The sequence below is a fragment of the Plectropomus leopardus genome, chromosome 17, assembly GCF_026936395.1.
Source record: "Plectropomus leopardus strain MGB_pleo_1.0 chromosome 17, ASM2693639v1, whole genome shotgun sequence".
In the NCBI taxonomy this organism is placed as follows: Eukaryota; Metazoa; Chordata; class Actinopteri; order Perciformes; family Serranidae; genus Plectropomus; species Plectropomus leopardus.
This window is the reverse complement of record NC_142192.1, coordinates 2,015,374-2,032,522: the sequence shown is the minus strand read 5'-3', so window position 1 is coordinate 2,032,522 and position 17,149 is coordinate 2,015,374. Positions and strand designations below refer to the sequence as shown.

The following is a 17,149-nucleotide window of genomic DNA, read 5'->3' as shown; positions in this document are numbered from 1 at the left end:
CAGCATGCTAATAGTGGCCATTTTAACAGGCTGATGTTTAATAGGTAATGTTTTTTATTTTAATAATCTTAGTTTAAAGGTGTAGTGTAAAAGATTTGGGTAAATCAAGTGGCATATCGGCCTAGCAGTGAGGACTGCAGATTGCAACCAGCTGAATTCCTTTAGTACTTTTTGTTCAGGAGGTTTTTACCGGGAGCTGAATTATCTGCTATCACTCTGTGGCTCAGTGCCAAAATATATCTCGGACAAGCTTGTGACATATGAACCTTGTAGGACCCTCAGGACATCTGGGGCCGGCCTACTGACCATCCCAAGAGCCAGAACAAAACATGGTGAAACAGCATTTTGCTATCATGCAGCGCAAACCTGGAATATCCTCCCAGATGATGTTAGACAAGCCCCAACTCTGACCAGTTGTAAATCAAAGCTAAAAACATTCCTTTTTTAAACTGCCTACTCCACTTTGGAATGACTGAGAATTCATTTTAAACTTGATTTTAAATCATTTTAAGTATAGTTATCTTTGCACCTCTTGTATACACTTTAACTATTTTAATGGTGATTTTCTTGTTTTAAGTTGTAATTAATTTTCTCTTTTCTCTTTATTGTTTTATAGTTATTCTCTGTAGATTAATATGTTTTATACTGTATTGCTCTGTAAAGCACTTTGAACTGCCCTGTTGTTTGAAATGTGCTATACAAATAACGCTTACTTGCCTTGCCTCTTCCTATCCAAAATAAGCAGACCAGATTTAAACTAGTCAAAACACTAAATAACAATTCTGCTTGTCACAGATGGACTTCTGACTGGGGTAAGAGACATTAAAACACAAAAATATAAAATGGCCCTCTCTGGAGCCAGTGTTTGGTATGCCCACTCTGGGCCACTGTAGAAACATGTCTGCGCAACATGGCAATCTCTGTAAATGAGGACCAAATCCCAAGGTGATTATGTGCTAAAGAAAATAAATTTATTATATCATATTCCACTTCTGCCAATACATCCCCCTAAATTCTGCACACTGGACCTTTAAAACATAAGATTTTTATATTATTTGTTTTTTCAACTTAAAACCCAAACTTTAAAGGTGTTTTATGTACACAATTATAAAACAGACAATCTGACACAAAACAGTAAATGCAATTTTTTCTCGATAAAGGACTTAAACCACGTAATGATTATTAATCATCACACATAATCGTCATGTTTCCATCATGAGACAGACTAGGTGACGAGTCATTTAAATGCGGTGTTCAGAAAAACTACCATCTAGTCAGCACACTGGATGCTGTATATGCAGGACAGCCAGCACCAGAGGCCAAAACTCTACACTAATCAGGCCAGACACAGACAACAAGCATCTATAGGCTGCAGCATGTGTTACATAAGTGAGCCTACAGTTCCCCCACGGTGGGCCTCATGTATAGGACAGTGTGTGCTCTGTGAACATATACAGCTACTGAGCCGCCACAGGGAGGACTGGACTGAGAGAAGGAGAGACACAAATGTAACGCTAAAACTGGGTGAATTATCATGCAGCAGGCTGACTGATGCATCTATACATGTTTAGACACACACACACACACACACACACCTGTATCTTTGTTCGGACTCTTATATACATAAGACAATCCCTAGGCCTTAGGAGAAGTGAGGACCAGCAAAAATGTTTCCACGTTCCAAAAATGTCCTCCCTCGGTGGTAAAAAATTAATTGTCCTCACATTGTTGCAAGTACAAGAACACTCAAATACATAATTTGGTTTTCAAGGAGGTCATGTTATAACTTTCCATGTTATCAATAACAAACAATATGCAGGTAAGTCATAGCTATACGTACACTTTTAAAAAGAAATCTGTGTGCATATACAGTATATACTGTATGTGAGCACACATATATACACAGGTATATATACACACACACACACAGAAGTTCTCTGCGCCTGCTCAAGTTGCAGTCATCAAATCAAACACTCAAGAAAGCAGAAACCTCCACTTTTAGAACACTTATTGGTTTGTGTGGGAGGCCGTAGTTGCCAGTTTCTAATTTCAAAGCTGCTTTGGTGTGTTGATTCTTTGTGCACGCTGTCTGCAGCTAATGAGTTCACTCAGTACATGCGTGTGTGTGTCCATAGATGATCCACTGGATCGCGGTGTGCAAATCACTAATTAGCCTTGTGACCGTGCCCTAGTTCTCCACTTCTGCGGGTGCGTGTGCGTGGCTCAAGAGGCCTTATGTCATTGAGTTGCACAAGCTTTCTTTTTTAAATGTGGAGTGATTCAGCAGTGCCTGGAGGTGCCAGGCTGGGCTCACCGAGGAACTCCAGATAAGAACATAAGAGGGAGAGTTGCTTAGGAAAATGTTAGGCTTTTAAAAGTGTGTCGGATGACTGATGATAACAAAGTCTCTTATTCAGAGATCACTCTCATTGTTTGTGTTTTTGTAATTACAGAGATGACAGAGATGGAAAAGAAAGCAGTTGTGAGTCTGATTTAAAAAAAAAATGTCCAACAGAAGGAAAGAAAAACAGACCAGACCCCAAACACAGAGAGATGGATGCAAAACAGACACCAGTTGCACAGTGACCTTTGCTATCAGTGCGACTGCATACTGTATGGTAAGCCCCCAGTAAGCTCCAGGCCTGACCCAGTTTGGAAAGAGAGAATGTGGGACACACACACACACACACACGCACACACACACACACACACACACACACACACACACACACACACACACACACACTTCCAGCTATTATATGGCTGGAAATATTTTTAGTCATGTGGATGAGGTCAAACAGTGGGAGCCTGTGAACGAGACTCATAGTGAAAGAATACGTCTCAGACTTAAAGACAGAGATGATGGAGTGTTAGCTGGGAATGTGGAACAATTGTCCGATTCTTAGGAAGGGAGGGGAGGGGGTTGTGAGAAGAAAAAGTGGCAGGTGAGGAGATGGAATGGGAGCGTCAAAAGGAGGCCTCTGGAGCGATGCCAGGTATTGTGTAAGTGGTTCTGCAGCAGGCAGGCACACCTTGGTTTTTAAGAGTTACGCCACGCCACTGGATAAACAAAGGCCTGCAAACACTGCTGCGAAAACACACTCTCTCCTCACAGCATGAGCCGGCGGTTTATACTACTGTCAGAGCAGAGAGGAGCTCTGCTAATTTCCACTGACAGACAACATTACAAATCACAGGAGCAGTCCTTATCACAGAGAGAAAAAAACATCTTTAATGACAGCACAACACTTTGTGCCGTGTCAGCATGCCAATCTCTGAGATAAAGGTAACACTGCCGCTGATGTCATGTGGAAACCTCTCATATTTGAATTTTTCACTTCAGTGATACACAGCTGGACATTCCTGGACCAATTCACAGATGTGAGATCATCTGGGACCCCTCGGTTCATTTTTCATTTTTAAGGGGAGTTCCAAGAGATCTGGCCCCTGATAGGGTCACGGGTGGCCCCCCCAATCATTTTCTACAATAAAAACAAAGTGATCCACACTGGGATTTGTATTTGTACTTTTGGTAAAGATAAGGTGCCAGAGTGCATAAAATGGCATCAAAATAGAGCTTGTCCATCAAGAAAAGTGCCATTGGAGGATCCCCCACACCCTGACAGAGGCCCTAGCTAAGACCCTAATGTCCTACAATCCCAGAAATGTCCTGAAATCCTAGAAATGTCCTAAAATCTTTGAAACGTCCTAAAATCCTAATAATGGCCTTAAATCCTAGAAATGTCCTAAAATCCGAGAAATGTCCTAAAATCCTAACAATGACCTTAAATCCTAGAAATGTCCTAAATTCTAGATGTCCTAAAATCCCAGAGGCATCTCAAACTCATTGATCTATGAAAATGCCACAATGATGCACCCCCTACAGTCATCGTCTCAGACTCTCTTTATATTAGATAAATGTTTGTGAATGGCCCGTAAAATCACTGGAGGGGGAGCAGTCAAATCAGCCAAGCTCATAAAACCCAAACTCACAGATTTATCTGGTTCCTAAACAACAAAACACATCATCGTCCAATGACTGAAAAACTTTAAGATCCTTTGGTTTATTGAATATTTGTAAAAAAAAAGTGCATGGTGGTAAAGCTAAAGTCAAGACAAAGAGACTGAAATCCTGACATGATAACACATTCAAAATGGATTTTCAGTCCGTAGCAACAGTCATTTAAAAATAGAAAAATAAACTTTTCTTTTACAATTCTCTGAAAATATTTTCATACAGTGGGAACAAACGAGTGCTTGAAAATGAGTTCTTTGGCTGCACAATGTTGAATCGTACTGACTACCAACATCTCTGCTACAAAAATCAACTGCATCAAGGATGCATAAAAAATTCAGACATGATTTTTGCCAGTACGTAGTTCAGAGTCTGCACCAGTCTTTAACTGTCTGGTACTTCCCTGTGTGTTGTCCTGACAGACTCCTGAGAGGTGTCAGCGGCGCCCGGGGCGACAGCAGCACATGGATCCCCTGAGACACTCTCCACCGTCCCTGCAGCAGAGACAGGAGGTGCTTCAGGAGCCTGCTCACTGCCTTGATCACACTTCCTCTTCTTCCTCACATGATAGTGATGCTTTTTGGACTTCAGGTGAGCTGCAGGTGGAGAAAACAAACAGAGAACACTGTTGGATGAATTTGACATGAGACAATACTGTTTCTTCTCAGTGATTCAGGATCCAAAATGCATGCGAAGAATAAAGCATGGTGTCAAGAGCCAGGCTCCCAGAGGCCATCAGGTTTGTTGTCACTCTTTATGACACTGCGGCAAGTCTCACAACATGACTGTCTTTTACTCGTCATGGTTTTTGAAAGAAAACAAAAAGTTATGAGTTACAAAAAAATAACCTTAAATTTTGCAAAAAAAATAACGAACAGAAAAAGGCAAAGAACAAAAAACAACTACAAAATAATATGTAAACATATGGATAAAATAGTTAATAACTATAGTAATAATAATAAAAAATACAATTTTTCTGGACTTTTTGCCCATTATTATTATTTTTTTTCTTGCAATTTGTGGGACATTTCTTGCCAAGTTGCTCATTGCCATTATAGCCATGTTTTCAAAACAAAACAAACCAGTTTGTGTAGGTTTCAAATGTTTAAATGTATGTAAAAAGTCTGCAAAAGAAAATTGATGTCATTCCAGGTTTGAAAGGGTTAAGGTCTGTATGCAATGAAATGACTTGTGTTATATTGTGTAATGTGGGTCGGCTGCCTCACCTGTCCACTCCAGGTCACCAATAATCACTTTGTCACATAGATCACATGTGTGGTGGCTGCGTTTGTTTCTCAGCTCCGCCCCCTGCACTTTGATTGGCTGGATTACCGGCTCCTCACCCTGATGGATTGAGTGGAAAAGTTTTTTATTTTAGGTTTAAACATGCCTTTTAGAGCTGCTCTGTAAAGCTTATTTTCTGTTCAATATCATTTATCAAATCATGTGCATCATGTGGCCTATCTGTCAAACTAGGCAGCGCTGATCAGCATTTGCTGGACAAAATAACAACCAATCAGAACTGAGAATACTCGAAAGCAACGGTCAGTCACGTCACTGCTGGTGAACTGTCAAACTAGGCAGAGTGGATCATAATTGAATCAAGATGATGTTACTGTGTTGCCTATTTCTCATCTCAAATATCTTGAGAAACATATTTCAGTGTACTGTTCAGCTGTAAAATAAGAAAGCTGGTTCAGCTGGTGGGGGTGTTTCGTTTTGGCTCGACTGTTTCCAACATGGCCGCCTGGTCACAAACATTTAGGCCTATACAACTCCCTGCGTAACAGTAGATTTGTTCAATACAAATATTAAGACATTTCTATTTGTTTTTTTCTCATGAAGTTTTCATGTAGTTTGAACGGTGCTCATGGGAACATTCAGTGTGCCAGAAGCATTCGCAATATACTAAACATGCTGACAATGGATTGGAAATGTGCAGCATTGTTTTGATGGCAGCAGGGCCACATTTAGATGAAAATGACCCAACTAAAAACTGGAACGTCTTTCCTTTGCGCTTAAAATAAAAAAATTAAAAATTCCGCATTCACATGATAACATTGTGAGAACTATCCTTGTGTACACAGATCTGCAACAAAATTCAACCGCAAATGCTGTAGTATGCAGGCCTGGCCAGTAGTTGGCAGTATTACACCATAGAGGAACACCACACACCTGCGAGAAGTGTGGCTGCTCATTTCCAGTTTGCGACAGAAGAGGAGACGTTTTTAAAAGATAATACTCTGGAACCCGGTTTCAACAGTTTGCGTTTTCAGGCCCTCAAAACGCCACTGTCGTGTGAACGAAAGGTCAAACTGCAACAAAGGTTTAATGTTTCAGGCAAGAACCATTGCTATGTAAATGGTCCCTTGATATTGAACAAAAGCCAGAGATTGGACTGTATTAAGTTGCTGTGAGCTGTAAATTGGCGATGTCTAAGCAGAGGAGAGAAGATAAGGTTGTCTCAGAGCCACAGTGCAGAGTCTCTCCTCCTCAGTGCCGCTGCAGCATGTCTGCAACTGCCTGTACCAAAGAGTAGTGTGAAAGTCAAGAGCACTTACTCTACAGCAAAAACTTCCCAGAAGTACACTGAACAGCTCACTGACTGGCAAAAAAAAGACAGCCAGACAGACAGAAGCAATTCCAGATGACTAAGGGATCTCCGACTGATGATAAGAATCTCAGACTTTCAGGGGGCAAGCCGTCTCATTTTACATTTTTAAACCATGCACTAAAATATACTTCTGAAAACATTTGAGGTGAGAAATAGGCAACACAATAACAGAATCTTGATTCAATTAAGATACAGTCTGCCTAGTTTGACAGTTCACCAGCAGTTTTACATGACTGACAGCTGCTTCAGAGACTCCTCCTGCCTTCCTCCTTGCACTACAGGGAGGCAGAGGAGTGTGATTTTTTTTTTTTTTTCATGTACCTCATGTCAGGATACATTGACAGTTCATAAAGCGGTTTCATAAAACATGATAAAAAGTTGTTTTAATAATCACCAGCTTTAATAGAGTGTTTAGGAAATGCTGTGTTTACCTGGTCAGTCATACCTACAGAGCAAAATGAGGAGGTTGGAAGAGTTGGAAAAGGTTGTGTAAAGCTAAAAATGAAAGGTGCATTGTGTAAGTTCTAGCCAATAGGGGGCAGTATTTCACCCTTTGGTTTCACCCTAATGTGTCCATACAACAGTAATTTACAGTCATCAGTCATAAATAAAGGCAACTCATAACTGACAGCAGAGCAAGAATACAGCTGGTCAGAATAAGGCTGCTGTGTTTTGATCTTCATGTGTGACGTTTGTGTAGCGTTTACTTTATAGCTCACTGAGCTCAGTTTTAGCAACACCACAGTGACACGAAAACAGTCACATCACACCATCTGAAAAGTTTATAGCAAAATATAAATGTAAGAAGCTGCTCTGTAGTCTGGTGGTTCTGCAGCAGATACTTCTGAATCTTTTTCCAGATGGCAGCAGGGTGAACAGACTGTGGCTGAGGTGGCTGCTGTCTTTCAGTATCCTGTGGGTTTTGTGCAGACACCTCACTTCAGCGAGGTCACTGATGCTCTGTAGAAGGGAACCAGTGATGTTCTGGGCAGTTTAATCACCCGCTGTAGAGCCTTCCTGTCCTGGGCCGCGCACGAACATGCTGCGTTCCATTGTACTCTTTGTACTCTGAACTTGGGAAAAGCAACCTTTAACTTGGAAAAGTGCAATGGAATGGCCACTCAAGTAGGGATTCCAAATCGAAAACTCGAGCAAGATCCATGTAGACCGAATTGTGATTGACGTCACAGCAATGTGGTGGCTCACATGGAGAATGGTAAACACAATTACCTGTTCGTCAATTTTTACTTTAAAGACGTGTGTGTGTTGTGAAACTTGCTATAACAACTTCATAGTGGCATTTCCATTCAGCTGATTTTTGTTTGATAAAAGTCTTTGTCAGCATGCAGTAGCTTACTAGCCTACTCCTCCTGTCTCTGTTAGCTACCTACAACAATGAATCTGCATGTAGCTGACTGTAAGATCTTAAAATCCCCAAAAAGACTTTTCTGTGGGAGGTGGAGTGTCTGGTGCTGTGGTAGCTCATGTAGGTCCTCAGTACAAGCTGCTGATGTTCAGAGGCTAACCTAACAAACATGAGTTTCCCGCAGACATCCATGTTTTCCTGAGCAGATGCACTGGAACGCATTTAGATTGGAAATCAGAAAAACTGACATGGCATTATCTGCTTCCATATGCTCCAGCTGGCTCGACCTGTTAACTGTGTCCTGCGGCACACCAGAGACTACACTGACTAACTATCGCCTCTCAGGCCAGGATGTATCATTACAGCAGGACAGCCCATCCCTCGATGTTAAGCAGTGGATTTCTCTGCAGTACAGTAAAAAGGTACCTTGGACATAAAGTCAAATTTGTTGCTTCTTCACATTCTGTTGATAGGGTTAGTTCATGATTTAAACTAAAATTATGTCTTACATAATGCACCTTTAAAATACACAACAGAACAAGGGAAACAGGAAATGCTGTGTAGAAGTACAGTGGCAAAAGAAAAAGTGAATGCATGGAACAGAAAACAGAGAGGAGATAAAAAGAAGGACCGAGGACCAAAAATTCGAAGTAAGTAAACCAAGGAGCGGGATAAATTAGGAGGAAGAGAACAAGCAGAGGAAAATGAAGTCATGGAAAGACGAAGAGAGAAAAAAAAAAAACAATGGGGAAAAAACAACAAAGTAAGTGATGAAAAAGTCAAGAATGAGAAAGGTGACAGGAAGAAAAGGGAGAAAAGGCAGTAAAGGCGGCAGCAGATTTATGATGCTGAGAGCTGCTGACAGCAGGCGGCTCAGGAGGCCCCACCTTAATGAGACTGTCCAGGATCTGCAGTGCAGGGTCCAGCACCAACTCCTCCCACCGCGACACGTCCGTCACATCCAGGCCAAACACCATGGGCACGTTGGCTCCTGGTCCTACACACACACAGACACACACAGACACACACACACAAACACAAACACACACACACACACACACACACACACACACACATACACACACACATTATGGATTTTTCAAGCCCAACATGAACTGCAAATGAATGTAATAAGGGTTTGTTCAGAGGCAACATTTTGATTTAGTTTTTCCACTTTTTTTGTGAAGATTAACCCTCTGAAACCTGGCTCAAAACCAATTTTATCAATTTTTCTAACTTTTTGACCCTATAACTAAACAAACAGGTCTGATTTCTTTCAGAAATATTGTGAAAAAAGGCAGTGACAAACTTGGCAAGAAATGCCCCACAAATGTCAAGAATATAGTAAAAGCTGACAATAAATTACCTAAAAAATGTTTAAAAATGGAGGGGGATCATTCTATTTTTTTAAAGAGGTAAATTGTCCAGAAAAGTCTTGAAAAAAATAGAACACACACACCTGAATTATATATTATAATAATTATATAAATACATATCTAAATTATGTCACAGAAAAAAATATACATACATATTTTTGGAGCATATATATTATTTTTTGCACTTTTTTGGGTAATTTTCTGGTGTATTTTTGTTTTTTTGTTTTTTACTTTTTTTGGCCTATTTTCAGGTAATTTTCCTGTAACTTTTCACTAATTTCCTTCTCAATTTGGGCCGCATCTTGTTCAGTTGCTTGTTGCCCTCTCCATGTTTTTAAAAGAAATCAAAACAATTTGCTTGGATTTAAAGGGTTAAAAAGCCTAACAACAATTCGACCGCCACGTCTAATGCTAAGAAGGTGTGTTAGTGACAATATTTCTTTAGAAAGTATTTCAGATGAGGCTTTCTCATGAACAGCCAGGGAACTGATCAGTTTTACACTCATCAAAGAACAGCAGAGGTCTACACTGAGACACGTTTGATTTTGAATACAATAAGATTTTCTTTCTGAATTATGATTGTTTTTAAACTGATGAAAACCAAACAGGCTCCAGGGTCAGTGATATGATATCAGAGAGGATGAATCCAATCCAAAGTGGGAAATGTACAGTGGCAGTGATGAGCCGGAGCCGCACCCTGAAGCTCTGTCAACCTGCTGACTCACACTGGCTCGATAATGTCTCTCCCTCTCTCTTTCCCTCCTTCCTCCCACCATCACTCTCTCTTTCGCCATCAGTCTGGCTTCAGCTTTCACTCACTCTCTCACTCCCTCCCTCCAACTCTTCAACCCCCGTGTTTCTATTTTGCATCAGTCAGCAGTCTGCAGGCCAGACCTCAGCAGTAAACAGCAGCAGCAGTCCCTGCCCTGTGTATCAGTCTGTGTGTGTGTCTGTCTGCATCCACAGCCACTGCCCTGCATCCACTGAACACACACAGATACACAGGAAATGGGCATGTGTGCACCTTGTAGAGAAAGTGAATTCCAACATCTGCAGCCGCGTGTAAACAAAGTCAAATATCATGCACACAAAATCAATTTTGAGTATCTATAAAACTATCAATTAAGTAAAATATGTGAGTAGAAAATGTTGGAAAAATAAATCAGAGTGACACTATAAATACACTATATGATTTTAAAAAAAGATAAAGGGTAGATTCATTTGTCATTTTTTGAACCCAGTTTCAAAAGAACAGATTTCAAGCTGGATTTATTCTTTTGCATTAATGGGTTACATCTACAGAGCATCAGTGACCCGCAGTTAAGTGAGGTGTCTGCACAGAGCCCAAAAGATACTGAAAGACAGCAGCCACCTCAGCCACAGTCTGTTCACCCTGCTGCCATCTGGAAAAAGATACAGAGGTATCCACTGCAGAACCACCAGACTACAGAGCAGCTTATTTCCCCAGACTGTGAGACTCCTCAACTCCTCCTTCGACGCCAAAAAGATGTAGCAGGATTTAAGATAAAATTTGAATTCAACTGATTTCTAAACAATGTTGAAAAAAAAAAGCCTAATAAATCTACCTTGTACATGTGTGGGCTCTGAAACTCCGTGTTCGGGCCCTGAACAGTGACGGAGATACCACATGGCAACTACAAGGACTGTGATTGGTCAGCTTGGACTGATTGTGTTTTCTCCTCCACCTCTTCAATGTTGCTGTTGTGATATGAAAAGTGAACTATAAAACAATATTTATGCTTTAGCTGATGGCATCAGGCCTCCCGTTAAGCCTCAGGCATAAATCGTTTGGGGCTGAATGCTAACATGCTCACACTGACACGGGTTCACGGCAAGAGACCACTTTCCAGACTGAGAAATGAAGCAGATGCCAAAGTGCCAAAAACTGCAGTTCATCAAATGGCCACTTGAGGTTAGCTCCAAGACAGAGTAAGGACTCATTAATGGTCAACATTAGATACAGAGACAGAGATGGACGGCGCCTCCTGTCCGTACTCTGCGTCCATTTGGTCCATATTTGTGCACGTTTTCTGAAAGCTTACAGATAAAGATGAAATAGAACAGTACCACTGGAAATTGTTGATTTTATATTATCTATGTCTAGGAAGGAATTCGCAAAAGTTACAAGAACATTGCATAAAATAGAAGAAAAGAGAAGTATAAAACAAACAAAACAAGAAAATTATCTTTAAAAGTGAAAAAAATGATATATTTTCCTTTTCTGTAACATTATTTTAAATATATTATTAAAAGACCTAAAACATAATTTTCTGGACATTTTCCCCTTGCTTTTTGATCATATCTAATTATCCCCACCAGCTGAATATTAATGCTCTTAATGTTGCACACAAAACCTTTAGGAACACATACTCATGGAGAAGAACCCCATTAACCTGCAAGGCATAACTCAGTTATGTCTTCATGTGGAGTTGAGGGCTGCTCGATACTGAAGACTGGACTAAACTTCATCTGGGACTCAGAGCCACAGTTCAACTCCCTCTGGTCTAACTCTGCATTCTGTTGGTTTAATTTACTGTCAGCCACTTAAACATGTGATGTATTTCCTTCATTTCCCATCCATGCCAGCTTTGCTTAATTGAATTGCTGACAACGGCACAACAAACACAAAGATCCTTCATGGCAACGTCTCCTGCACCTGCATCACTTTGCCTTCCTGTGTGTGTTTTCTCCGTTATACAGTCAATTTGTTAGCGTGTTTTTCTGTAAAAATAGCAGTGACTGTTAATGAAGGCCTCGGGTTTCACTGCTGTTTCTCTATACGTCAGAGAGGAAGTGCTTTGTGTTTATGGCACAATAGTGGGCAGGTGGTGGCGGTGAGCTCCACCTGGCATACCTACAGACGCAGAGTTAAGAGCTCGCTCCTGTAGCTGCTCCAATAAATACTTCACCTCACCAGCCGCCCTCCTGTGCCCTCCTGGAGCCTCTACCTCACTGTCTTTACTTAGTTCTTTTATCTGTCTCTACCTCCCACTGGGCACAGTGGTAAATAAGAGGCAGACAGGGTATGGTGGGTTGCCAGATGCTGGGTGGACCCCCCAACCCCCTCCCTCCTCTCTTGTTTGGGATCTGGTGAAATTTAACTCTGCTAATCCACTCTGTAGTGAATGAGGGCTGATAAGAAACACTGAGGGGACAAAGAGCAGGGTGGTCCATGCACGCACACACGCACGCACGCGCACACACGCACGCACGCACACACACACACACACACAGTGAGCTTGCCTTTCAAGCACACAGGGGAGATCGCTTTGCCAACAAGAAAGAGCATCTCCTGTCGCTAGGCAGCTGCTTGCCAGTGCGTGTGTGTGTGTGTGTGTTGAAACAGTAGTCCACCTGTTGTAACAAATGCGCCAGGAGTCATTTGCTGTGTCACCCTCATGTTTGCTAAGTGAGGATGTACCCCTGTGTGTGCTTTGCTTTAAAAACCCAACTACCAGTCTAAAGGCCCCCCCGCCCCCGCCCAGCTGTGCCTCTCTGGCTCTCCTCCACACTGAACATGACAGCTGTCTCCGTTTACTCAACAGCCTCCTTCCTCTTTCCTATAGTTCCTCTTCCACTTTTTGTCCTCTGTTAGCTGCTGTTCATGGGCGAGCGGGTCAAGTACAGGTCAGACACATTTCTGTAAGTTCGGTCAAACCGATTATGTACTCTATCAGGCTGTTTGTTGGGCTCATCCAGTCCCTGTACCTGTTATCTGTACTTTCATTCTCAATCATGGACTTTATCCTCTTACAATCCAGCTCTATTAAAGCCAAATCAATATTATTACATAAAATACATTAAAAAAGTATTTCACTGCTGGGAAGAAAACTGGGTGGTCTACCCCATAGATGCAAATACTTTTGAAATTTGTGCTACATGAGCAGAGAAAATAGAAAAAAAAATGACACTTGCTCAAGAGGAAGAAAACAACTACCAGAATGCACTGCGCTGCACAGGACCAACAAATGCTCCTGTTGGCAGGTGACATGATGCAAACATGTCTGTTTGACACTGTTTGGCAGCCAGCTAGTAACAAATCATTTCATATTATAGTTAAACTGTAAGCTAAAACATACTTCTGAAAACATCTGAGAGGAGGTAAAAGCAACACAGTGACAGAATATTGGTTTGTATTTGATTAGTATTGGTTAGTTTCACTGTCTGAGCTCCGTTTTTCTCTTGAGGATCCATTTTTACTGTGCAGGAAGCAGTACGGCGCCCACTTCCTGTTCACAAACTCACTATTTCAGCTAAACACTGCACTCACATATGTTTCTGGAACATTTTAGGTGAGAAATAAGCTTATTCTTTATTTATGGTGGTTTCTCTTGAAGAGGCTGAATTTTCTAGTCTTCCTACACTCACTGCATGGATAGAAACCTACCCACATTTACACTGGATCTCCTTTTAACTCTGTGTCAATCTCGTTCCCCTGCTCTCTCTTGTGTCTCTCTCCACCTCATAGAGGTGACAGCGAGGTCTTTGTGGCGACCATAACACTGGCTTGACTTTGTCCCCCTGGGAGGAGGCTGCGTTTGTGTGTATGGGTACATGAAAGCTTTGCACTTGCTAGAAAACAAGGGTGTAAACTTGCCCCACACCTGCTGCTCCAGCTGGATCAGATTACCTTCACTCTCTATCCACCCAGCTCCCCATGTGTGGCTCTTCTCTCTCTCCCTTCACCCATCCTTCACTCAATCGCCCACTCACTCACTCACTCACTCACTCACTCACTCACTCACTCACGGGACTAAAAGATACCCACAACCCTGTTACTTAACACTCACGTGGCCTCAGTCAAATTACACCTGTGTGTCACGGTTACAGTGTGTGTGCTTGTGTGCATGTCTTTGGGGGAATTATGAAAAAAAAAAAAACAACTGACGGTGCTGGCACCCTCTGCATAAAATGTGGCACTTATAAAATTAATAACCTTTAAATTACCATTTTCTTCATGGGTAATTAAATCCACTAATTAACCATTCCCCTACACACACACACACACACACACACACACACACACACACACACACACACACACACACACACACACACACACACCCTATAAGCCTACACCCACATACAGACGCACTTAAAGGCAGGACAAATTAAGCTTGATTTCATTTGAGCTGGCTGACCTGCTGCTTAAATCCCCACAGCAACCAAAGGTGAGTCCATCAGCAAGCGTGAATCTTGCTGAAAAGTATTTAAGAAACCAAGCGCCCCTGAATGCTCCCTCACAGACAGTCACTGCTGGAATCTTTGAACTGTTAAACTAGGTTCAACTTGTGCCTCCCAGACGAGCATTTCTGTGTTCTCTATATGTACATGTACCATTCAGGCCAGTTTCTAGCTTCTCCAACCTACTTCATTGTGTTTGGCTCGCTGAGGCTCTCTATAATCTGCAGTTTTTCTTTCCCTTTGACCCACTAGTCTCTGTATGCTTGGGTTGGTGCGCGTAGCCCCCAGTGACCCTACTGGAGTTTGTGTGGTCGGGGCAAATTCCCGGCAGGTCTGTAATGCTTCAAGAGATTAGCCTGCTCAGCTGAGGCCTGCTGGCATCTGTGTGTGTGTGTGTGTGTGTCTGTGTGTGTGTGTGTGTGGAGGGCTCAGACAAAACAGAAAAGAGTTCAGCAGTCACAGCGAGGGAGCACAGATGATGCAGACAGAGAGGTGGGATGAGCGGGGTTAAAGAGCAAAAGCCTTGGGTTCAGACTGGAAGTGCTGATGTTTTTGTTGTGGACTTGAAGCTTCTGGTCAATAGCTGGATGTTAGTGTTAGCAGACAGTTTAACAGATATGGCGGCGACTTTAACTGTGAGCTCGGAGCTCTGCAGATACAAACACACACCTGGTCAAACTACCGCCAACACCACTCATTAAGTTAGATTGTTATCATAGCACCATTAAGCCTGATGATTTATTCTTTGTAATCTGGAAACAAACTAAAAGCTCTCCAGTTCGTATGTTAATAGTATTTGTGTATCGCAGTAGTGCTCCATGGTCGCAAAATGAGAATAAATAGTTGCGATCAGAGCTCTGCAAAAGCCCTGCTGTGTGTGTGTCTGTAGCCTCATTCCCACTGCACAAAAAAACCCTCTACCATCTGGCTCTTTAATGCAATGGGGATGCGTACAATTGGCATTCACACCCGGGTCAAATGACTCTGCAGTAGACACAGGTTTTTATCGCCTCTGGCTCCAATCGGCATTGATGGGAACACAACACCTGAGTGAATGCAGTAATTTCAGCTCTTTAACTGGCGAGATACAATAACACGCCGTCACTAATTACTGTCTGTGACCTGTGATGCAGCGCTAAAACACCGATCGAAATACATCTACACCGAGTTTGAAAGGGGGACTTAATAAGTAAGAGATAAACTAAGTGTAGAAAACCACTGAAATATTTTCAAAGACCTCTACTTCTGCCGCTGTCTACAGTTTACCTGCTCTCCGGCCTGTCTGTAACGTCACACGGACAAGACAATGCACACACAGACATGCCAGCTGACAGAAAGACTGACTCGCTCTCCAGCTGCAAGTTCAGTGGCAGTGGGAATAAAGCCATTTAGCTGGTTTACCTGTGTTTAAAAAACCCACATGCACCCGCTAATTGCGATGGTAATGAGGTATGTGAGAGGTAGAGAGCCATAGAAGAGACCCTTTTGAAGAGGCAGTCTTGGTCCAGTTACATTTAACCTCTTGTGCAGTTTGTTTGTGGTGAGAATACGTTCTGATCTCCGTCCAAACCAACTCCAGTTGCATTACATATTGTTTAGGTTAAACCAGCTCCTGTAGTCAGCTGTGCAGGGTATTATGGGCTGAGGAGGAGCACCAGTTTCATTTATTTCAACAACCAAAAACATTGCAGCACGATGACTCTGAGATTTAATAGAAACACTAGCGCGTTCTTATCCCAAGTTGTCACATAGTGCTGCTTTGCATCTAAATATTATGGGATGTCAAGAAATGCACATGCTGCCATCGATGGGTAAGGATTAGCAGAAGGAGGCACATGGTAAGGTGTAGAAGAAATGAAAAAAGGATAGGTATACGCACATCGCATAGGTGCAAAGCCTTCAAAAAACTTGCATGAGGAAGAAAAGTTAATGCCTGCACACTTACTCCACGCCATCCAAGTCTATCCAAGACAACATTTCAATCCCACATGGATCTTCGTCAGGTCAAAAGATCTGAATATTAATACTAAGGTTTTTGATAAAAAGATGTATGATGGTATAAAGATTTTTGATATGTTTTCATTGACTGAGATAGGCTTGATGTTCTGTAATATGGCCTTGACATCACTTTTTTGTCTATTTGTTCCTTCTATGTACTCTATTTAATTGTTTATTGTCAATTGTTTAATTACCCCAAATGGTTTTGGATGGTTAACCACACCTGCAACCATAGAGCTTGTCAGCCTATTGGTGTGCATTATGTATAAATATAGGTGTGGTTTCATCTTTTCAACATTTGACCTGACGAGGAGCCAAGTGAGATCGAAACATTGTCTTGGGTGGACTTGTGTGGCATAGAGTAATTGTGCAAGTGTTACCTTTTTTCCTCATGCAAAGTGTAGAAAAAAACCCACCACAAGACAGGTTCCGTCTGACCACGTTATGAACTTACACAGCTTGTCAGCATATCATGCTACCATGGCAGGTGCAGTCCGGCCATCCAGCAGTGTTTTATAACACAACAAACACTTCTGTCCTGCTGCATTCTCAGCTGATGCTGCCTGTTGACACAT

At 41.9% G+C, this 17,149-nt stretch overlaps 1 protein-coding gene across 1 annotated transcript in view; it reads right to left on the bottom strand.

The window, feature by feature from the left end:
- Window positions 1–4,036: 4,036 nt before the first annotated feature.
- Window positions 4,037–17,149, bottom strand: part of trit1 (tRNA isopentenyltransferase 1) — a 56,001-nt gene continuing 42,888 nt past the window's right edge. The window contains exons 9-11 of the mRNA XM_042507106.2: window positions 8,883–8,992; window positions 5,242–5,359; window positions 4,037–4,611 (exon numbers count right to left, since the gene is read on the bottom strand). Coding sequence (XP_042363040.2) covers window positions 4,400–4,611; window positions 5,242–5,359; window positions 8,883–8,992 — 440 coding nt within the window. The 3' untranslated portion in view covers window positions 4,037–4,399. The remainder of the gene's footprint in view (window positions 4,612–5,241; window positions 5,360–8,882; window positions 8,993–17,149) is intronic.